Source organism: Lolium perenne, chromosome 3 (genome assembly GCF_019359855.2).
Source record: "Lolium perenne isolate Kyuss_39 chromosome 3, Kyuss_2.0, whole genome shotgun sequence".
Taxonomy (NCBI): domain Eukaryota; kingdom Viridiplantae; phylum Streptophyta; class Magnoliopsida; order Poales; family Poaceae; genus Lolium; species Lolium perenne.
In genome coordinates this window covers 130,075,964-130,100,627 of record NC_067246.2, presented here as the reverse complement: position 1 = coordinate 130,100,627, position 24,664 = coordinate 130,075,964, and the positions used below count along the sequence as shown (strand labels likewise).

Sequence of the window (24,664 nt, the reverse complement as noted above, 5' to 3'; positions counted from 1 at the left end):
CGAGTGAACGAACGTCCCACTCGTTCCGCTTCGCTTCGTTGAAATTTCCCCAGAACCGAAACGCGCCACGCGTACCACTGCGCGCCCGACACGAGAGCTGCCGCAGTCAATGCGCGTGGGCCCGGATCCGCTAAGCGCGGGCCCTGGCCGTGTGTAGGTGTAGGAACTCGGGTGGCCCGAGAGTTTTCTTTGATATTCTTTTCCACCCGACCCGGCAGACTCGCGGAAGAGGAAACAAAGCATTTCCCACCAGTCTTCCTACCCACTCCTCACCTCACATACCCCTCCGCGTCTCCCGCCCCTAACCCTAGCCCCCCGCCAACGGCGACGGCGACGGCGACGGCGTCGCGAGATCTGCCCTGGGCCTCCGCCGGGGTCCGCGTCGGTGGAGCTGCGGCCGCGATTTTGTGCCCGCTCCAGCCTCAGGATCGGAGCTGAATTCTCGCCTAGGTTCCAGGTAATTTCTGGAAATTCCAGATTCGATTGTGGCTGCTGGGTGGAAATTGGTGAATTCGGTGCCATTTTTCTAGGGGGAGTTAAGGGGATCGACGAGCTTAGGATTATTTATTTATTTATGTGATATACGCTATGATGCAAACTTGGAAAATTTTAATTTGTGCGCCTAGGCTTAGTCTTGACCAAATCTAGAAATTACTGGCAGTGTGTATGATTTCCATAGTTTACACCGTAAGAACTAATCAAATTTGACGGCAAACCACCGAATTGAGTGTTATTTTTTCGGACTTCTCAATGAATTACAGTCACACACTTCTATTTCGCATGCTTAGTCTCAGCTGCTATGTTCATTCCTGATCTATTTACTGCAAAATCTATCTAGTTTACAGTAACCATCAGTTTCACAGGATCCTTTTCTGTCATTGTTGTATGGGTTATTGTTATATAGCTTTTGGCTAGTTCCTTGGTAAAGTTAATAGATTGCGGTAGACTACCGATGCTCACAAGGTTGTGAATATAATACTCCCTCCGATCCATAATATGTGTTGGAGATTTAGTACTAAGTTAGACACTTACTATGGATCGGAGGGAGTAACATAAATCACCCAAACTTGCATGAGCTACAGGCACTCACATATTCAGAAAACACACTAGGTTTTTGCATGCACAATGCCTTACTTTTAATAGTATGAATTTGTAACGTATACGATATCGTACACTCCACAAATTCAACAGGACAATTAAATTCGGAACCATCCAGCATTTCTTTCTGGATTGAGGGCAAATACACAATTGTCCCAAGTCAAAGTGTTTGGCTCTCTCAAATTTAATTAATACTTGAACAAGGGTCCTATATTTTCTTAAATCAACCCGCTTATGATGCTTCTTATCATCTTGGCTTCTGGCTGAGGTTGCTACTTTTTTTGGGGGGGGGGGGGGGGGGTTGTACCCATCAAGAGTCTCTCAATGCCTTCAATGCAACTTAGGATGTCCCCACCTAACATAATAGCATCATCTATTTTTCTTTGAAGTTAAATCTTTCTTCAGTTGTTTGAAGTCTCTCATTGTCTTGCAATTTCAGCTCGGGAGAGTGAACATGCTATCTATAACTTATAATTTTTCATCACATGGATGAATTCTGAAGATTGGTTGTGTACAAGTGAAAGCATTCAGGGACATTGATTTCTTCTCCGCAATTATTATGGGGGCTAATTGTTGCATAGCTGCCAAGGAGAGGCCTGAGCCGTCTGTAGCTTCAGTTGAAGTTTCGGTATACAGGACAAGACACTCACCATCATGGAGCTTCCGGTGGGACAACCGCACACACATAGAAGATATAATGGAAAACGCTACACTGTTTTCCAATCACAGTAGTGGAAGCATTCGGCCAGAACTAAAGAGTGGTTCTGTTGCACCAACTGAAGGCCATCACAATGAGGATAGCCTTTCTGACGTTCGTGGGGTCAAATGGCAAAACTCTGACAAGAAGATGGAAGCATTCAAACGCTTGAAATCTGTTCCTCGAGGTAATCAAAATTTCTGTTCTATGGTTCCATTTTGTCATCTGCTTCTTTATGTGGTTTCCTTTTGGATTTATTATTACTGCCTGGGTAGTTATGGTGGTCACATTATTTTATAAAATACGTATATTGTAGGACAAGAAAATGAATCTACTTGTGGGCTGGAAATATTGCATGAATAATGTCACATTGAAAGACATTTTTACCCTAGTACTAGCATTTTTTGCTTCTATGCACTCGAGGGCTGTCGTGCTTGCATTTTTTTTCACTGGATATTTGTCATGCGTAGTATATTAGGAAGTCAAAGGAAATCAGTTCTCTTGGATATCAGAATTCACGCTTTACTAAAGAAATGAGCAAGTTTTCATTGATATCCATTTCATGTTTCCAGGTGTTCAATCTACAGCAAACAGTTCACCCCTTGAGGTATGCACAATTTAGTATTACAGCTATATTCATTTCCGAACCTTGTTCTCTTGTTTTCCAAATGTTATGTAAGAATAAACAGTCATTACTTATGGTTCTTTCATTGACCAAAACTTATTTGTGTAGGCAAATTCCTGCAAGTCGTTAGACATGGTAACTGTTGCTTCAGACATAAAGACATCAAAGTCCCTTCCTTCAACGCCACCCATAGTATCCAGAGCAGATCCTTCGTCCTCTAGGTGTCATTCTCTTCATGTGGACTCCTTTTCAATGAGGAAAGCTCGTCGATCACCTGGACATCAGCTATGTAGGCAGATCTCGGACACCAAGATCCCATCTCTCAAGTCTTTCAATGAGAGTAGCTATGTGGAAGAAAGGCCATCAAGTTCCATCCTCTCTGCCTGCAGCAATGATACATTTGCAGGAGGTTCACAACATGGTGGGTCATCTGATGGGTGGTCAACTCGCACATTTTCTGACTTGGTGGCCTCATCTCAAAGAGACCGGTGGTCAGTTGACAGTGAGCTTTTTGGCTCCATCACCAGTAAAACAGCTAGATCAAATGATTCACATGCTACTGCCCCCTCTCCTGACCAAGGGATTTGCAAGCTGTGCTTAAAGCTATTAAAGGAGCGGTCTACATGGAGTGCTCATGAGCTGGGAGTCGTTGCTGTTTTATTCTGCGGTCATGCATACCATGCAAACTGTTTGGATAGTATTACTGTGGAGAGTGAGAAATTTGACCCTCCATGTCCTGTATGCACCCATGGTGAGAAGGGTACAGCAAAACTTTTTGGTAAGTTGGACTCAAAGGTTAAGAGCAGGAAATCTAAAAACTTGATGTCAGATACTGATATAGATAGGAGCTCTAAGCACCAGAAGAAAAGTATGAGAGAACCCAGGTTAGGTACAAGTTCTAGCATGAAGGATTCATTCCGTCGACCATTTTTGAGGAGGCACTTTTCAATTGGTTCTCGACCACCAAGATCGATGCTGGGGAGCGAGCCAACAGGAAAAAAAGGCTTCTGGGCACGACACTGGAGAGAATAGCCAGCTGCACATCATCAATGCAGTTAGTATCTTCGTATGTATTTTTACTCCATAAATTCAATGCTGATGGCTCTTTGCGTGCAAAGTGAGCCTCCTGAGCGAGCAAGGATAGGAGTCAAAGATCCATATTGTAAGTTTCAGTACTTTTCATCAAAGCACACTTCGTGCTAAACAAATTTAGCGAGACTAGGAGCTGTCTTATACTTATGGGCATGGGTTATTGCGGTCTTACTTCGCTACCAGGCAATGTAATAGAATAGAAATGGGAATAGTCTCCCAGGCCAGATTTAAAGGTTTAAATCTGCTATGATATATTGTTACCTTTCCATTCTCTTTTGTAATATTCGTTGCCAGTTCAAATACATATAATATGAAAATTGTAGCATCATTTCTTTGCACTTTGCAGAACAGACATCTGTTGAAACAATAGCAAAGAATTTTAGACTAAAGAGGCAGTAGTTCAAATATTATACGGAGTAGCTCATCTGGTGATGAGCTATCTCTCCTATTCGTGAGACAGCTGGTTCACTCACTTCATTGGACCTTTTCATTACAGTGTTGTGCACATTGGCTAGTTTGTTTTGAACTGACAAATCACGGATAGGAGAGATAGCTGTAATACTACATTTTTTTGGGGAACCTAATGGTTTTTCAAACAAGCTATATATCATTCGATATCTTTAGAAAAGTTTTATTCCTTAATAAAAAAAATTATGTGTACCTTGTCTGATAAGACTGAGAAATAGGATTCTTCATATGCCTACTTTGCATTTTTCTAAATAAAACGTCCATTGTCTTCAACCTCATGGTTTTTGTATTTTTTTCCTTTTTAAAAAACTTAATCGTTGAGTTTCTTATGGTGCAACCAAACAATTTGGGTTACATATATCAACTTCTCGTCCTTTGATTCCTTTTTTGGGAGTATGCCAAAGGTCTACCAAATCTTGTCGTTTGACTCCTATAGGCAGCTTCGCTATTGCTCCTAACTTACGCTGGTGCCAACGCAGGCTATAGCGCGGACGGTAGCGACGGGCGGTGGTTCCACCGCCCGGCGGTAGGGGCGGTACCGCCCGCCTATGGAGGCGAGAGCGGGGCGAGAGGGAGGCGATAGCGGTGCTAGTGGGGGCGGTAGGGAGGAGAGAGAAGTGAGAGCTGGCACTATAGCCCGTGCACTGGCACCGTGGGGTGAGAGTGAGGTGAAAGTGAGGTGATAGTGATGATAAAAACTAACATAGCGAGGCTATAACGGGTGATGCATTGACACTAGCCTTAGTACAGACATTGGTATAAAGGACACCGCTTGTGTTAAACATATATAGATAGTCATATTCTCTCTTTTCCCTCAAATGACCCTAGTTTACTACTCCACAGCTAATAAAACGTACTCTCCTTGAATTTCAAGTATTCAGCTTCATCAATAAGATATAAGATTCAACATGACCTTTTTATTAAAGCAAAATCTTTATCTTTCCTATTTATAAGGTTTTGAGTTGGTGGTCATCGGTTCAACTTTTCTGCTTTCTCTACGCTCAAGGACCATGCGCTTCTAAGAGTATCTCCAGGCGCGTCCCCAAATGATGCTGGATTTATCGTTTGGGGGACGTGTTTCTTTCGTATCGCGTTTGAGAACGTCGTTCCCCTAAGTAAAATTTTAGATATTTAAAACTTAAGCAAATTTATTTAAACTTCCTATATATTACATAAATTCGAACGAAATTCGATGAAATTTAAACTAAACGACGACGTCCTGCTTGCCGCGCTCGTCAGACTCGTCGACGGGCCGTCCTTCATCGCGCCGCTTGGTCCAGCCTCGCCGTCGTCGGTGAGGTCGACGAGTGGCTTCCCGGTGTCGCGGATGGACATGGCAATCGCCTGTCGAGGTCGCCCCTCCAGGCGTCCTTGTCGTTCAGCGACGCCGCGAACATCGCGTGCAGCCCTGGGCAGTTCTCGGGGCCGTCGCTGCTCCCAATGAGATGCTGCTGCCGCTCGTACTCCGCTAGCAGCGCCGCCTTCCCGACTGCCTCGTCGTCCTACTCCTTCATTACCTCCGGCTTCGGGATGAAGAGGGCGCCGCCGGCGTGCCTTTGATGCTGCCGGCGCGCCTTTGATGCTGCCGACTAACGTTGTTGATGTCGCGCCTCCGATTGACGGACGACGTCGCGAACTTCGGCTCCTCCTTCACCTCGCGCTTGGGCACGGTGTAGGGCACGGTGCGGTGCGACGAGGAAGGCACCGGCCCTAACGAGGAAGAGTTGAAGGAGGACGAATACGTCCTCCTCGGCTGCCAGCGAGCTGCGGGCATTGGAGATGTGTTATCACCATAATTTGACCGGATCAGAGGTGGGCCACGATCAAGATTGGGCTTGAAGAAATATACATGAAAAAATACGTGAACCGGCCTTGTACACGAAGTTTGGGCTAGTTTGCCCTTGTATCTGTAAATCTAGTAGGATACGTGTCGGTTAGTTAGAGTTTGGCTCGTGCACGGTTGGGATTATTCCCACGTTAGAAAGTCTACGGACTATAAATATGTATCTAGGGTTATCAAGAAAAACAACAATCACGTTCATCACAAACCAATCTAGGCGCATCGCCAACCCCTTGTTTCGAGGGTTTCTTCCGGGTAAGCATCATGCTGCCTAGATCGCATCTTGCGATCTAGGCAGTATACGTTTATTCGTTGTTCATGCGTTGCTCGTGCTGAAGCCTTTTTGATGGCGAGCAACGTAGTTATCATAGATGTGTTAGGGTTAGCATTGCTTTACCGTGCTACATGTTTTCGTCCATGCAACCCTTAGACGTCTAGCCGTCCTTACACCTTTCTTAGGTGTAAGGGCGGCACCTTGCTTGATCATTGTTTAGTAGATCCGATCCGTTATGATCGCTCCTTGATTCATCAAGGATTAGTTTAATATCTGCATAGTTAGGCCTTACAAACGGGTTGAATGATCCAGTAGCACGTAGGGTGTAGTTTGCTAACCCTAGACAAGATGTTCCGGGGATCAACTTAATGTTGGTTTTTAGGCCTTGTCTAGGGTCGGTTTATGATCACCGTGCGTGGCTGCCAGGCTCAATCACGAGTAGGACGTTCCGATTATGCGGTGAAAACCCTAGATCGTTGTAGGTCGTTTTAGCTTTGTTTTGATCAAGCAGGACCACCATGCAATCGTAAACCCCATACGAGTCATCGGTGGATCGGCTCCTTGAGCCAATTCACGGGACAACCTGAGAGCCGATCGAGGCTCGTATTTAATGTTTACGTGTATGCCATGCAGGAAACTAAGCGAAGCAAATCCATCACCTTCCTGATCAGGCATAGATCAGGTGGCACGCCCTTGCACCAGCATCGGGACGTGCGTACCAGGAGCTTTGCGGGCCGTCGCTCGGAGGGACCAGGGCCAGCCGCAGCCCTAGGTTGTTCCCGGCTCTTCGTGTTGCTAGCCGTTGCTCGCCGGTGGGTTTCGGACGCCAACACATTCTGGCACGCCCGGTGGGACGGTCTTCGACATCAACTGCATCGCCATTTACATCTGAGATGGCGGAAGGTACTCCAGTCACGTACGAGGATCTGCCCGAGGAGCTCAAGAAGAAGTATGACGACGTCAAAGCTATCCTCGAGGCCGACCTCATCGGCTCTTTCCACAGGACTCGCTCGCATGGCATCAGGTGGAGAGGGTTCACACCTGAAGGCGCGCTCGATGGAGTGGACCTGTCCACCCCTTCCGAAGAACGCACCAGGTCCTTGCGTCAGGAGATCAATTTCATGGTAGCTCATTCGCTACACCGCCATTCTGAGAGCCTGGTGAACACTTTGGAGCGTGTCGCCCTTCGGGTGCTCCATGAAATCTTGAGGCATCAGTACTCTCCGTCAGGGCCTGCTCTAGGGACTCACCAAGGAGAGCTGCCACTCCAGAGCCGACCACCGCTGCCGTTCGCACTGGCAGCACCAGAGGTGCCGAGTACACCGGCATTTGTCGTCTACAAGATCGGTGGCGATCCTAGCGATTACCAGTTCTTGTATGAGGCGCCTAAGGAGATCCCTCACGGATACACGTGCACATACGTGCCAGACAGCGATGCTCGGGCACTCATGAACCGGGCTGCAACGGCGGGGACTTCTGGAACAGCAGGAGGAGCTTCTGGATCAGATCTTGAGAAGCAGACGTGGCTAGCTAAGTATGCCACTCCGACGAACCTCCAGAGCTCAACTCCTGTAGCTAGCTCAGATCTTGAGAAGCAAGCGTGGCTAGCTAAGTATGCCACGCCAACGAATCTTCAGAGCTCCACTCCTGCAGCTAGCACCGCGGATCAGATCAGCACGATCTTGAGAGACCAATTCGGCATGGTGCCGAAAAGAAGGGCAATCGGCTATTCCAAGCCGTACCCCAACGACTACGATTTGATCCCACTACCACCCAAATATCGGCTCCCTGAATTCTCCAAGTTTAGTGGGTCAGATGGCTCCAGCTCTATCGAGCATGTAAGCCGATATTTGGCGCAGCTGGGCACTATCTCAGCTGCAGATGCACTACGCGTGAGGTTCTTCGCACAGTCCCTCACAGGATCGGCTTTTGGGTGGTACACATCACTGCCACCAGATTCGATCCGGACTTGGAAGCAGTTGGAGGAACAATTCCACATGCAGTATCACTCAGAAGCTTCCGAGGCTGGCATTGCCGATCTAGCACAAGTACGTCAGAAGCGCGGGGAAACAGTGTCAGAATACATCCAGCGCTTCAGGGCCGTTAGGAACCGATGCCATTCGGCTCGTTTGACTGAAAAAGAAGCAGTCGAGTTGGCGGTGGTGGGTCTCGCATCACCGATCAAGGATATGGCTTCCCAAGCAGACTACCCATCACTGGCGCATATGGTTCAGAAACTGTCATTATATGAACAGCGCCACCCAGAGCTGTACCAGGACAAATTCAAGCGTGCAGTAGTACTGTTTGAGACAGACGAAGATGAAGGGTGCACGGGAGATCAAGAGGTAACGATGGCTGAATGGACTCGGGGGCAACCCCCGTGTCCTGCAAGTGGGTTAAGCCACAAGGTCCGCCCAGAGGTTTTGACTTTGACGTAACTAAAGCTGAGCAAATTTTCGACCTCTTACTTAAGGAGAAGCAGCTGAAGTTACCCGAAGGCCTCAAAATCCCCACGGTACAGGAGTTGAACGGAAAGCCATACTGCAAATGGCATAACACGTTCTCCCATACCACCAACGACTGCAGGGTGTGGCGTCAGCAGATCCAAATGGCGATAGAACAAGGACGTCTAATTTTCAACCAGTACGCCATGAAAGTCGACACACACCCCTTCCCCGCCGTTAACACGGTGGGATACGCTTACCCCGAGGTGTGCCAACCAGGTTTCTCGTTAAGCATTAACATGGTTAAGCCTGGGCACCACTCTGGTAAGAACAAAGGCGAGGGCACCCGCTCTCGTAGCAAGGACAAGGAGGAAGCCGCTCCACGCGATCGGCTCCGGCACGATGGCAAACGCTACATCACAGAGGGAGAAGTGAAGAATGTGCGATATCAACGACCTCTCTCTGATCATCTCCTCAATAAATATGTAAGTCAGTACGACCAGCGCCGGCGGTACAACATCGACGATGAAAGGGATCGTCTAGCTAGCAGAGACGCCAGGAGACATCGTCGGCATGATCGCGATGAGGAGAGATACGAGCACCGTGCCAAGGAAAGGTCAAGAGAACAATACGACGTGGGCAGGCACTGGGACTGTCCTTTCTTCAAACACTGCTGGGATTCAGGGATGAGCCGATTGCCTACAATCGGCAGCGCCTGAGAATGTAGACGAGAGAAGAAGGGTGCAACAGACGTGTCAGTGTTCAAACGTCTAGGGCCTCTCCCATCTAGGAACAAGCAAACTGAGTCCTCTCGGGAAGAAGACCTCGAGGAGTTAAAAGATGACTGCGAAGAAGAAGAGGACAAGTACCACCGGCCAAGGTGGTGCCCTGATGGACTCAGCCGTTCCCAAAAGCGTAGGGTTCAGCGATTGCGTGGCTTGGAGGAAGCCGAAAGGTTATACCTGCACACGCTAAGGAAGGCGCGGCCTGACCTGGCCGCGAAAATTCAACGAACCCTGGACGAAGAGGGTCGACCACAAAAGATGGAGTGGCGCCCCAAGCAAAGGAAAGCCGATGATGAGACATCGGCTAGTACAAACATGGTGTTCATCCTTCCAGCGGAGTTTTGTGCTCCAGGATTAGACGAAGCGCCTGTGGCACAACTTGACTGCGGCCCACGGCCGGTTATTTTTGAGAAGCCACGTGAAAGAAGTTACAGACACCTGAAGGCCCTGTACTTACGAGGTTATATCAATGGGCAGCCTATCAATAGGATGCTGGTGGACACCGGAGCGGCAGTCAACATCATGCCATACTCCATGCTACGTCGGTCGGGACGCTCTAGCTCGGATCTGATCAAGACCAACGTTACACTGAGCGATTTCAACGGCCAAGCATCCGATGCACATGGTGTTCTGAACGTGGATCTGACCGTAGGGAGGAAAACCATCCCTACGACATTCTTCATCGTCGATAGCAAGAGCACTTACGCTGTCCTGCTAGGGAGAGATTGGATCCACGCCAACTGTTGCATTCCATCTACGATGCACCAATGCCTAATCCAGTGGGATGGAGATGAAGTAGAAGTCGTCCATGCAGACGATACAGCCGAGGTTTCAACGGCTGGCATGAACGTTTGGGAGACGGAAGGCCAAGAGCCACTCTCAGGCATCACTTTGGACGACTGCGAGTATATCGAAGGTTGTATTCTACCTCAGCAGAAGGATGTTGGATGCAGAGACAAGGTACCCTGAGGTCGAGAAGTTATGCCTCTGCCTGTTCTTCACCTGCACCAAGCTCCATCACATCCTTTTGACGGCAGAAATAATCGTCATATGCAAGTCAGACGTTGTCAAGCACATGCTGTCGGCTCCTGTTTTGAAAGGCCGACTTGGTAAGTGGATGTTTGCGTTATCGGAGTTTGATCTCCGGTATCAGCCTGCAAAAGCAGTCAAGGGACAAGCGTTGGCCGATCTCATAGCTGAACGGATCAATACTAATATAGCAGCACTATCTATACGTGCATGGGCTATGTTCTTCGATGGATCGGCTTGTGACGATGGTTGTGGCATCGGCATTCTGCTCGTGTCGCCTCGGGGGGCAACATACTCCTTCTCCATCAGACTATCTACTCCTTGCACGAACAATGTCGCTGAATATGAGGCAGTACGCAAGGGCGGAGTTCTTCTTTGAAGCCGAAGCGAAAGCGGTGGAGCTTTTTGGAGACTCGAAGTTGGTAATTTACCAGCTTACGGACGAATACAAGTGCGAGAGTGAATCGCTCTTCCCATATTGGATGGAATGTCGTGAGCTGATGACACATTTTCGGTACATCAATTTCAATTGGGTCCCAAGATCTCAGAATACCGACGCCAATGATCTCGCGCAAATGGCATCAGAGTACAAGGACATACCAGATGGGTCAGAAGTTCAGGTGCAGTTCCTGGAACAGGATGACTGGAGAGCCGATATCTTCAATTACTTGAAGGATTTGGCTCGGGGGGCACCTAAACGGATAAGATACAAGGCTATGAAATATGTCCTTATAGGAGATGACATGTTCTACAGGACGTTGGAAGGGTTACTACTCAAGTGCACAGGACCAAGCGAGTCTAATCGGCTCTTACATGAGGTGCATGAAGGCGCCTGTGGAACTCACCAATCGGCTCATAAGATGAAGTGGCTGATTAGGCGATCAGGGTTTTATTGGCCCACTATGCTTGAAGATTGCTTCAAGTACTACAAGGGATGCCAAGCGTGTCAGATGTTCGAGAAAATCCAGATGGTACCCGCATCAGCAATGAATCCTATCATCAAGCCTTGGCCATTCCGAGGTTGGGGCATGGATATGATCGGCAAAATCCATCCTGCGTCAAGCAAAGGCCACGAGTGGATTCTGGCCATTACAGATTACTTCACCAAGTGGGTGGAGGCCGTTCCTATGAAGAAGGTAAAATCAGAAGATGTTATTAAATTTGTCAAAGAACACGTCATTCATAGGTTCGGGATTCCCCAAACAATCACGAACGATGGAGGTTCGGTCTTTATTTCTAAAGAATTCAGAAAATTCTGCGATGACATGGGGATTAAGCTGATCCGATCATCTCCATACTATGCTCAAGCCAACGGGCAAGCTGAAGCGTCTAATCAGAGCCTGATCAAGCTGATCAAGAGAAAGATTGACGAGAACCCTAGGGTTTGGCATGAAACACTGTCAGAAGCTTTGTGGGCCTACCGCATGTCATGCCATGGAGCCATAAAAACTTCGCCTTACCAGCTTGTCTATGGGCAGGAAGCCGTATTGCCTTGGGAAATTACGGCTGGATCAAGACGTGTCACGTTTCAGAATGATCTAACAGCTGAAGAATATGCAGCTTTGATGAGTGACACTATTGAGGATGCAACGGAACTTAGACTTTGGTCGTTGGAGAAGATTAAAGAGAATAAAGCTAGAGTAGCTCGTGCATACAATAAGAAGGTGAGACCAAAGGAGTTTCAAGTTGGTGATCTAGTATGGGAAGCTGTGTTGCCATTAGGAACCAAGGATAAAGCGTATGGTAAATGGTCTCCTAATTGGCACGGTCCATATAAAGTCGTCCAGGCATTGAAGGGTAATGCATACATGCTAGAGCAGCTGGACGGTGCTAAGTTCCCCGTAGCTGTCAATGGTCAACATCTCAAGAAATATTTCCCAAGCATGTGGGATGAACAGTAAAAATATGGGGGCCGATTCATGAAATCGGCCAGTAAAATTTTTTTTATACAAATCATAGCCGATGCGCAGACATCGACTTGAGAAATATGGATATCAGTACAGCCGATGCATGGACATCGACTTTAGAATAACGGAAAAGCCGATGTGTAGCCGTCGACTCTAGAGGAACAAAACTCAATGGAGCGGATTAACAGATCGGTTTCATGCCAGAGTTCATGGCATCGGAGGTAATTTTCCCGTGGATTTTGCTGAATCTGTGCGTTTGAGACCGGGAGATGGCGTGGACACGAATGGGATCTGTTGACCGTATGAATAAGCAACTGTTATGGCCTTAAAGCATGTTTATGGCATAAGCCGATGCCTTGCCATCGGTTCTTTGTGCATCGACTTCGTTTGACAATCGGCAAAATCGACAAAGAAGCAAAATTAATTGGGGAATATTTCTTCATTAATAAAGGATTTCTTACAAAGAAGAGCCGATTGCTCAAGGAAGGAAGATCAAAAGAAGGGCCTATTGGCCAATCTACTACTACTAGGCCTATACTAGTGGATCCTAGTCTACGGGCCGTTGCTGCCCTCGTCGGCGTCGGAGCTCTCGTCGGCGCTGCTGCCGGCGGGCTCCTCGTCACTGCTCCAGCGGCCCCCAGGGGGGGCCTCGTCATCTTCATCGTCGACGTCGTCGTCGTCGTCGTCATCATCATCTGACCCGGCGCGGAACCGCTTCGCCGGCGGGTAATCCTCGAGGGAGTCGGTGTCGTCGTCTTCCTCCTCCTCTTCCTCGGAGAAGGTGTACCCGTCCCAGGAGAACGAGTCATCCTCGCTCTCCGATTCCAGTTCCCCATCGGCGAGGAACTGGAGCTCTTCGTCTCCGCTGGTCAAGGACTTGTCGTCCTCGGACCAAACGGAGGAGGCGTGGTCCTCCTGGTCCCACTCTTCTGGGGCGCGCTTGTTGTGCGCCGCCATCTGAGCAGCCACCGGGTCCCACTCCGGCGTCGGCTCACGAGATGAGGAAGAATCGAAGAATACCGACGAGCTGGAGGAGGACGAAGAGGAGAAGGACTGGGAGGAGAGATCCGATGAGGCGGAGGAGGAAGAGGAGGAAGACATTGCTCTGGATTGGGAATTTTTGGGTGCCGATGGCCAGAACAGAGCAAGGGGATGAAGAGGCGAACTGTTCGGCGCGGTTAAATAAAGGGGATGTAGTGGAGATTCAATGCCACAGCAGTTTCCGAGGAGGTGGTGCCCAAAGAAAAAAGAAAACAACGGTCAAATCACGCGGAGAAGTTGAGAAGGCAGGGCATCATGATGAAGGATGCTGCGACGGTTTTGCTCTGCCACGACATGACCCGACGAAGAAAAAGCAGAGTGATTTTGCAATTATCAATTCCAAAACCAGGGGGGCATGTGGTATCACCAGAATTTGACCGGATCAGAGGTGGGCCGCGGATCAAGATTGGGCTTGAAGAAATATACATGAAGAAATACGTGAACCGGCCTTGTACACGAAGTTTGGGCTAGTTTGCCCTTGTATCTGTAAATCTAGTAGGATACGTGTCGGTTAGTTAGAGTTTGGCTCGTGCACGGTTGGGATTATTCCCACGTTAGAAAGTCTACGGACTATAAATATGTATCTAGGGTTATCAAGAAAAACAACAATCACGTTCATCACAAACCAATCTAGGCGCATCGCCAACCCCTTGTTTCGAGGGTTTCTTCCGGGTAAGCATCATGCTGCCTAGATCGCATCTTGCGATCTAGGCAGTATACGTTTATTCGTTGTTCATGCGTTGCTCGTGCTGAAGCCTTTTTGATGGCGAGCAACGTAGTTATCATAGATGTGTTAGGGTTAGCATTGCTTTACCGTGCTACATGTTTTCGTCCATGCAACCCTTAGACGTCTAGCCGTCCTTACACCTTTCTTAGGTGTAAGGGCGGCACCTTGCTTGATCATTGTTTAGTAGATCCGATCCGTTATGATCGCTCCTTGATTCATCAAGGATTAGTTTAATATCTGCATAGTTAGGCCTTACAAACGGGTTGAATGATCCAGTAGCACGTAGGGTGTAGTTTGCTAACCCTAGACAAGATGTTCCGGGGATCAACTTAATGTTGGTTTTTAGGCCTTGTCTAGGGTCGGTTTATGATCACCGTGCGTGGCTGCCAGGCTCAATCACGAGTAGGACGTTCCGATTATGCGGTGAAAACCCTAGATCGTTGTAGGTCGTTTTAGCTTTGTTTTGATCAAGCAGGACCACCATGCAATCGTAAACCCCATACGAGTCATGGGTGGATCGGCTCCTTGAGCCGATTCACGGGACAACCTGAGAGCCGATCGAGGCTCGTATTTAATGTTTACGTGTATGCTATGCAGGAAACTAAGCGAAGCAAATCCATCACCTTCCTGATCAGGTATAGATCAGGTGGCACGCCCTTGCACCAGCATCGGGACGTGCGTACCAGGAGCTTTGCGGGCCGTCGCTCGGAGGGACCAGGGCCAGCCGCAACCCTAGGTTGTTCCCGGCTCTTCGTGTTGCCAGCCGTTGCTCGCCGGTGGGTTTCGGACGCCAACAAGATGGTGGCGGCGACGACGACATCTCCAACCTCAGCGCGCTGCTCTAGATGGCGTCGACGACGTGCTCCAGGGTGCGCCCCTGGACGCCCCAGAAGAAGAGGCATCCCTCCTTGTTCCAGCTGTTCCACCGGCCGATGAGGCTGGCGGTGCTGTTCATCTACACGTCATGCTGCGTCTGGAAGTAGACGACCCACCAGCCCTCGTTGCCGGTGACCGCCCAAGTTGGGCTGGGTAAGAGAATATGTGCCGTCTTCTCTATCATTTCACATGCCCTTAGCGCCTTTCCCTTCCACGATTCCATTTCCTTTTCCATTCTCATAGTTCCTTTAGTTACTAAACAAAAATATGATCCGGTGATGCATATCCAGGCGCTACTGCCCTGTCCCCTTGGAGTGTTTGTCTTCCCCGATGATGGTGGGGATGGGATAATTAAGCTTTAAGGGCCGTCTAACTGCAACAGGTTGCGCAAGCTCTTTCCCGAGGGCCACCTATCTCGAGAATGTTAAATCTCTAGGATCATCTAGGCTAGATCTTAATCGGTAGGAACCATATCTGTGAATGAATCATGTGCGGGTACTGTGAGAGGGAGAGAGAGAGATGTACATGTACTGTGGCTTTACCTTCTCGTTTGGAGGAGGAACTCGCCGATCTGGACATGGCGAGGACGGCGGTGCGTTGGGCGAGGTGGTGGTGGTGCTTCCCGTCGACACTGCACTACCCTGATCGGTGGGTTGTCTGGTGGGGCGAGTGGCAGCTCAGGGCAACCTCGTTACGTGTGCCACCGCCCCCACCACTTTATATATAGCACAGGCGATAGGGGCCCACCAACCAGATGCGGTTGGGCGCCCCCGATCATGGCGCAGACGAGGTCAAGGGTCCGAGTTCGAGCCGTTGGGCTCGGACGCGAGGAGATCATCCTAACATTCTCCCCCCTTGATCTCAACTTTTCTTTTAACTTTATACTTTCATTTTATTCATTTCATTTTGGATTGGTACATAGGGCATGTTTCATCGTCACAGCTCTATTGCCGATAGAATCAGACAACCACAATGCACTTCTCTGTTTTGAAACAAATTCTTTTACTTTTGGGCCTCTTATGATCCAGGATAGGTAAGACTTTTCCTTAAACCCATGCCGGCTACGTGTTCCTTGAACACGCTGGGTGGTAAGCCTTTCGTTAGCGGATCCGCAAACATATCTTTTGTCCTTATATGCTCGAGACTTATTGTTTGATCCTGGACCTTGTGTTTCACAACATAATACTTAACCTCAATCGGTTTCGTAGCATTACTCGACTTGTTGTTGTGAGCATAAAATACTGCATGCTCATTATCGCAGTACATCTTTAGTGGTTTGTCAATACAATCTACCACTTTCAAGTCGGGTACAAATTTCTTTAACCATAATGCCTGCCCCGTGGCTTCATAACATGCTATAAATTTTGCATACATCGTGGATGATGCAACTATCGTTTGTTTGGAGCTTCTCCACAAAATAGCTCCCCCTGCGAGGGTGAATACATATCCAGATGTGGATTTTCTATCATCTTTATCCCCCGCAAAATCTGCATCTGAATATCCTCTTATTTCTAAGGAATCAGATCTTCTGTATGTTAGCATGTAACTCTTTGTGCCTTTCACATAACGCAATGCCTTCTTTACCATTTTCCAGTGTTCAAAACCTGGATTTTCTTGATATCTACCGAGTACTCCGGTGATCAAAGCTAAGTCAGGGCGAGTGCACACTTGTGCATTGATACGTCTCCAACGTATCTATAATTTCTGATGTTCCATGCTTGTTTTATGACAATACCTACATGTTTTGTTCACACTTTATGATGATTTTATGCGTTTTCTAGAACTAACCTATTAACGAGATGTCGAAGTGCCAGTTGCTGTTTTCTGCTGTTTTTGGTTTCAGAAATCCTATAAAGGAAATATTCTCGGAATCGGACGAAATCAATGCCCAACATCTTATTTTTCCCGGAACCTTGGGGGACCAGAGGGGAGCCCTGGGGGCCCCACACGTGTGGGCGGTGCAGCCCAGGGGGCGCGCCCCCTAGTGTGAGGAGGCCCCGTCAGCCCTCCGACTCCGCCTCTTCGCCTATAAGTTGCCTCCTGACCTAAAACATCGACACCGATTGACGAAACCCGAGAAAACCTTCCAGAGCCGCCGCCATCGCGAAAGTCCAATTCGGGGGACAGAAGTCTCTGTTCCGGCACCCTGCCGGGACGGGGAATTGCCCCCGGAGTCATCACCACCGCCGTCTCCACCGCCATCGCTGTCTCCATGATGAGGAGGGAGTAGTTCACCCCCGGGGCTGAGGGCTCTACTGTAGCTATGTGGTTCATCTCTCTCTCTTTGTGATCTAGTTGAATATCATCTATGTGCTACTCTAGTGATGTTATTAAAGTAGTCTATTCCTCCTCCATGATGTAATGTTGACAGTGGAGCTTGTTAACTCCGGCATTGAGGTGCTCTTGTAGCCCTACACAATTAGTGGTGTGATGTCTACGGGTGCTTCTATTCTTGTAGACAGTGTTGGGCCTCCAAGAGCAGAGGTTTGTAGAACAGCAGCAAGTTTCCCTTAAGTGGATCACCCAAGGTTTATCGAACTCAGGGAGGAAGAGGTCAAAGATATCCCTCTCAAGCAACCCTGCAACCACAAAGCAAGAAGTCTCTTGTGTCCCCAACACACCTAATACACTTGTCAGATGTATAGGTGCACTAGTTCGGCGAAGAGATAGTGAAATACAGGTGGTATGAATATATGAGCAGCAGTAACGGCACCAGAAAATAGCTTGATGCTACAACTGGCGTGTGGTTGATGGTGGTGATATTGTAGGCAGTACAGATGCAGTAGAACAGTAAACAAGCAGCGATAGCAGTATTTGGAAACAAGGCCTAGGGATTATACTTTCACTAGTGGACACTCTCAACATTGATCACATAACTGAATAGATAAATGCTATACTCTACACTCTCTTGTTGGATGATGAACACCACTAATTGTGTAGGATTACACGAACCCTCAATGCCGGAGTTAACAAGCTCCACAATATTCGATATTCATGTTTAAATAACCTTAGAGTGCACGATAGATCAACACAACTAAACCAAGTACTAACATAGCATGCACACTGTCAACATCACACTATGAAGGAGGAATAGATCACATCAATACTATCATAGCAATAATTAACTTCATAATCTACAAGAGATTACAATCATAACCTACGCCAAGTACTACACGATGCACACACTGTCACCATTACAGCCTGCAGGAGGAATAGACTACTTTAATAACATCACTAGAGTAACACATAGATGAATAGTGATACAAAACTCATATGAATCTCAATCATGTAAGGCAGCTCATGAGATCATTGTATTGAAGTACATAGGAGAGAGATTAACCACATAGCTACCGGTACAACCCTTAGCTTCGATGGAGAACTACTCCCTCCTCATGGGAGACAACAGCGTTGATGAAGATTGCGGTGGAGATGGCAACGGTGTCGATGGAGAAGCCTTCCGGGGGCACTTCCCCGTCCCGGCGGCGTGCCGGAACAGAGACTCCTGTCCCCCAGATCTTGGCTTCGCGATGGCGGCGGCTCTGGAAGGTTTCTCGTACCGTGGCTTTTCCGTATCGAAGATTTAGGTCAGGGACCTTTAAATAGGCGAAGAGGCGGAGTCGAAAGGGCGACGAGGCGGTGACACAACAGGGGGGCGCGCCCCCCCTCTGGCCGCACCAGGGTGGCGTGTGGGGCCCCCATGGCTCCCCTCTGGTGGCTCTCGGGTGTTCTGGAAGCTTCGTGGAATTTTAAGATCCTGGGCGTTGATTTCGTCCAATTCCGAGAATATTTCCTTACTAGGATTTCTGAAACCAAAAACAGCAGAAAACAGGAACTGGCACTTTGGCATCTCGCCAATAGGTTAGTTTCGGAAAATGCATAAAATCATCATAAAGTGTGAACAAAACATGTAGGTATTGTCATAAAACAAGCATGGAACATAAGAAATTATCGATACGTCGGAGACGTATCAGCATCCCCAAGCTTAGTTTCTACTCGTCCTCGAGTAGGTAAACGATAACAAAGATAATTTCTGAAGTGACATGCTACCATCATAATCTTGATCTTACTAATGTAAAGCATATGAGATGAATGAAGTGATTCACAGCAATGGTAAAGACAATGATTAAACAACTGAATCATATAGCAAAGACTTTTCATGAATAGTACTTTCAAGACAAGCATCAATAAGTCTTGCATAAGAGTTAACTCATAAAGCAATAGATTCTAAATAAAGGCATTGAAGCAACACAAAGGAAGATTAAGTTTCAGCGGTTGCTTTCAACTTGTAACATGTATATCTCATGGATAGTTGTCAATGCAAAGTAATATAACAAGTGCAATAAGCAAGTATGTAAGAATCAATGCACAGTTGACACAAGTGTTTGCTTCTAAGATGGAAGGAAGTAAGTGAACTGACTCAACATAAATGTAGAAGAATGGCCCTTCGCAGAGGGAAGCATTGATTGCTATATTTGTGCTAGAGCTTTTATTTTGAAAACAAGAAACAATTTTGTCAACGGTAGTAATAAAGCATATGCATCATGTAAATTATATCCTACAAGTTGCAAGCCTCATGCATAGTATACTAATAGTGCCTGCACCTTGTCCTAATTAGCTCGGATTACCTGGATTATCATCGCAATACATATGTTTTAACCAAGTGTCACAAAGGGGTACCTCTATGCCGCCTGTACAAAGGTCTAAGGAGAAAGCTCGCATTGGATTTCTCGCTTTTGATTATTCTCAACTTAGACATCCATACCGGGACAACATAGACAACAGATAATGGACTCCTCTTTAATGCATAAGCATTTAGCAACAATTAATGTTCTCATATGAGATTGAGGATATTTGTCCAAAACTGAAACTTCCACCATGAATCATGGCTTTAGTAAGCGGCCCAATGTTCTTCTCTAACAGTATGCATTCTCTAACCATTCAACTCATGGTAAATCGCCCTTACTTCAGACAAGACGGACATGCATAGAAACTCACATGATATTCAACAAAGAGTAGTTGATGGCGTCCCCAGGAACATGGTTATCGCTCAACAAGCAACTTAATAAGAGATAAAGTGCATAAGTACATATTCAATACCACAATAGTTTTTAGGCTATTTGTCCCATGAGCTATATATTGTAAAGATGAAGAATGGAAATTTTAAAGGTAGCACTCAAGCAATTTACTTTGGAATGGCGGAGAAATACCATGTAGTGGGTAGGTATGGTGGACACAAGTGGCATAATATTTGGCTCAAGGATTTTGGATGCGTGAGAAGTATTCCCTCTCGATACAAGATTTTACGCTAGCAAGGTTGTTTGAAACAAACACAAGTATGAACTAGTACAACAAAACTCACATAAAAACATATTGCAAGCATTATAAGACTCTACACCATCTTCCTTGTTGTTCAAACCCTTACTAGAAAATAGTTAGACCTTAGAGAGACCAATCATGCAAACCAAATTTTAGCAAGCTCTATGTATTTCTTCACTAATAGGTGCAAAGTATATGATGCAAGAGCTTAATCATGAGCACAACAATTGCCAAGTATCAAGTTATTCAAGACATCATACCAATTACTACATGTAGCATTTCCCGTTTCCAACCATATAACAATTAACGAAGCAGTTTCAACCTTCGCCATGAAAATTAAAAGCTAAGAACACATGTGTTCATACGAACCAGCGGAGCGTGTCTCTCTCCCACACAAGCATTTATTCAAACAAAAGCAAAAACAAAAACATACCGACGCTCCAAGTAAAGTACATAAGATGTGGCCGAATAAAAATATAGTTTCAAGGGAGGAACCTGATAATTTGTCGATGAAGAAGGGGATGCCTTGGGCATCCCCAAGCTTAGATGCTTGAGTCTTCTTGAAATATGCAGGGATGAACCACCGGGGCATCCCCAAGCTTAGACTTTTCACTCTTCTTGATCATATTGTATCATCTTCCTCTCTTGACCCTTGAAAACTTCCTTCACACCAAACTCAAAACAAACTCATTAGAGGGTTAGTACATAGTAAAAATTCACATGTTCAGAGGTGACACAATCATTCTTAACACTTCTGGACATTGCCTAAAGCTACTGGAAGTTAGTGGAACAAAGAAATCCATCCCACATAGCAAAAGAGGCAATGCGAAATAAAAGGCAGAATCTGTCAAAATAGAACAGTCCGTAAAGACGAATTTCTAAGAGGCACCAGACTTGCTCAAATGAAAATGCTGAAATTGAATGAAAGTTGCGTACATATCTGAGGATCACTCACGTAAATTGGCAGATTTTTCTGAGTTACCTACAGAGAACCCTGCCCAAATTCGTGACAGACAGAAATGTGTTTCTGCGCAGTAATCCAAATCTAGTATCAACCCTACTATCAAAGACTTTACTTGGCACAACAAATGTAACAAAACTAAGATAAGGAGAGGTTGCTACAGTAGTAACAAAGTCCAAGACACAAATATAAAACAAAATTGCTGTAGTAAAATAAACACATGGGTTATTTCCCAAGAAGTGCTTTCTTTATAGCCATTAAGATGGGCTCAGCAAATTTAATGATGCACTCGCAAGAAATAGTATTTAAAGCAAAAGAGAGCATCAAGAGGCAAATTCAAAACAAATTTAAGCCTAACATGCTTCCTATGAAAAGGAATCTTGTAAATAAACAAGTTCATGAAGAGCAAAATAACAAGCATAGGAAGATAGAACAAGTGTAGCTTCAAAAATTTCAGCACATAGAGAGGTGTTTTAGTAACATGAAAATTTCTACAACCATATTTTCCTCTCTCATAATAATGTCCAGTAGCATCATGAGCAAACTCAACAATATAACTATCACATAAAGCATTCTTATCATGAGTCTCATGCATAAAATTATTACTCTCCACATAAGCATAATCAATTCTAGTAGTTGTAGTGGGAGCAAATTCAACAAAGTAGCTATCATTATTATTCTCATCATCAAATATAGGAGGCATATTGTAATCATAATCAAATTTATCCTCCATAACAGGCGGCACCAAAAGACCACTATCATTATAATCATCATAAATAGGAGGCAAAGTATCATCAAAGTAGATTTCCTCCTCAATGCTTGGGGGACTAAAAAGATCAGGCTCATCAAAATCAGCTTCCCCAAGCTTAGAATTTTCCATATCATTAGCAACAATGGTATTCAAAGTGTTCATACTAATATGTTCCATGGGTTTTTTTAATTTTCGCATCAAACCATCCGTGTCTTAACTCAGGAAAAAGAATAAAAAGCTCCATGTTGCTTTCCATTATGCCAAACTAATGTAAAACAAGAAACAAAAAGATGCAATTGCAGGATCTAAAGGAAATAGCTTCGAGTACTTACAACGGCGCCGGAAAATAGCTTAGTGGCCGAGATCCGGAGTGTGAGTACCTTTTACCTTTCCTCCCCGGCAACGGCGCCAGAAAAGTGCTTGATGTCTACGGGCGCTTCTATTCTTGTAGACAGTGTTGGGCCTCCAAGAGCAGATGTTTGTAGAACAGCAGCAAGTTTCCCTTAAGTGGATCACCCAAGGTTTATCGAACACAGGGAGGAAGAGGTCAAAGATATCCCTCTCAAGCAACCCTGCAACCACAAAGCAAGAAGTCTCTTGTGTCCCCAACACACCTAATACACTTGTCAGATGTATAGGTGCACTAGTTCGGCGAAGAGATAGTGAAATACAAGTGGTATGAATATATGAGCAGCAGTAACGGCACCAGAAAATAGCTTGATGCTACAACTGGCGTGTGGTTGATGGTGGTGATATTGCAGGCGATCTGAATGCGATAGAGAACGATAAACAAGCAGCGATAACAGTATTTGGAAACAAGGCCTAGGGATTATACTTTCACTAGTGGACACTCTCAACATTGATCACATAACTGAATAGATAAATGCTATACTCTACACTCTCTTGTTGGATGATGAACACCACTAATTGTGTAGGATTACACGAACCCTCAATGCCGGAGTTAACAAGCTCCACAATATTCGATATTCATGTTTAAATAACCTTAGAGTGCACGATAGATCAACACAACTAAACCAAGTACTAACATAGCATGCACACTGTCAACATCACACTATGAAGGAGGAATAGATCACATCAATACTATCATAGCAATAATTAACTTCATAATCTACAAGAGATTACAATCATAACCTACGCCAAGTACTACACGATGCGCACACTGTCACCATTACACCGTGCAGGAGGAATAGACTACTTTAATAACATCACTAGAGTAACACATAGATGAATAGTGATACAAAACTCATATGAATCTCAATCATGTAAGGCAGCTCATGAGATCATTGTATTGAAGTACATAGGAGAGAGATTAACCACATAGCTACCGGTACAACCCTTAGCCTCGATGGAGAATTACTCCCTCCTCATGGGAGACAGCAGCGTTGATGAAGATGGCGGTGGAGATGGCAGCGGTGTCGATGGAGAAGCCTTCCGGGGGAACTTCCCCGTCCCGGCGGCGTGCCGGAACAGAGACTCCTGTCCCCCAGATCTTGGCTTTGCGATGGCGGCGGCTCTGGAAGGTTTCTCGTACCGTGGCTTTTCCGTATCGAAGATTTAGGTCAGGGACCTTTAAATAGGCGAAGAGGCGGAGTCGGAAGGGCGACGAGGTGGTGACACAACAGGGGGGCGCGGCCCCCCTCTGGCCGTGCCAGGGTGGCGTGTGGGGCCCCCAGGGCTCCCCTCTGGTGGCTCTCGGGTGTTCTGGAAGCTTCGTGGAATTTTAAGATCCTGGGCGTTGATTTCGTCCAATTCCGAGAATATTTCCTTACTAGGATTTCTGAAACCAAAAACAGCAGAAAACAGGAACTGGCACTTCGGCATCTCGTCAATAGGTTAGTTCCGGAAAATGCATAAAATCATCATAAAGTGTGAACAAAACATGTAGGTATTGTCATAAAACAAGCATGGAACATAAGAAATTATCGATACGTCGGAGACGTATCATGGTGTTTATCATCCAACAAGAGAGTGTAGAGTGGTTTTATTATGTGATCAATGTTGAGAGTGTCCACTAGTGAAAGTAGGATCCCTAGGCCTTGTTTCCAAACATCGAATCTCCGTTTGTTTACTGTTCCGTTGCATGTTTACTCGCTGCCATATTTTATTCAGATTGCTATTGCCACTCATATTCATCCATATCATTTGCATCTCACTATCTCTTCGCCGAACTAGTGCACCTATACATCTGACAAGTGTATTGGGTGTGTTGGGGATACAAGAGACTTCTTGTATTTGTGGTTGCAGGGTTGCTTGAGAGGGATATCTTTGACCTCTTCCTCCCTGAGTTCGATAAACCTTGGGTGATCCACTTAAGGGAAAACTTGCTGTTGTTCTACAAACCTATGCTCTTGGAGGCCCAACACTGTCTACAGGAAAAGAAGCGTGAGTAGACATCAAGCTATTTTCTGGCGCCGTTGCCGGGGAGGAAAGGTAAAAGGCACTCACACTCCGGATCCCGGCTACTAAGCTATTTTCCGGCGCCGTTGTAAGTGCTCGAAGCTATTTCCTTTAGATCCTACAATTGCATCTTTTGTTTCTTGTTTTTATTTTTCACTAGTAAGGCATAATGGAAAGCAACTATGAGCTTTTTAATTTATTTCCTAAGTTAAGACATGAATTGTGTGATGCGAAAATTAAAGAACCTATGGAACCTCATTTGCATGCTAGTAGCAATGTTATTAGTATGAACGCAATCACTGCTAATGCTATGGA

General features: G+C 46.2%; 1 protein-coding gene across 1 annotated transcript; it reads left to right on the top strand.

The window, feature by feature from the left end:
* The first annotated feature begins 216 nt into the window (after nt 1-216).
* Nucleotides 217-3,840, top strand: LOC127342417 (uncharacterized). Its single transcript, XM_051368372.2, has 4 exons — nt 217-457; nt 1,538-1,982; nt 2,368-2,402; nt 2,529-3,840. The coding sequence occupies exons 2-4, from the start codon at nt 1,658-1,660 to the stop codon at nt 3,450-3,452; spliced, it is 1,284 nt and encodes a 427-aa protein (XP_051224332.1). The 5' UTR covers nt 217-457; nt 1,538-1,657; the 3' UTR covers nt 3,453-3,840.
* Nucleotides 3,841-24,664: the final 20,824 nt, after the last annotated feature.

Excerpts from the sequence above, each read along its gene's own strand:
- LOC127342417 (XM_051368372.2), top strand. The coding sequence starts at position 1,658 with ATGGGGGCTAATTGTTGCATAGCTGCCAAGGAGAGGCCTGAGCCGTCT. Across the intron at positions 1,983-2,367 it reads CTTGAAATCTGTTCCTCGAG|GTGTTCAATCTACAGCAAAC; the intron begins GTAATCAAAATT and ends TCATGTTTCCAG. Across the intron at positions 2,403-2,528 it reads CAAACAGTTCACCCCTTGAG|GCAAATTCCTGCAAGTCGTT; the intron begins GTATGCACAATT and ends TTATTTGTGTAG.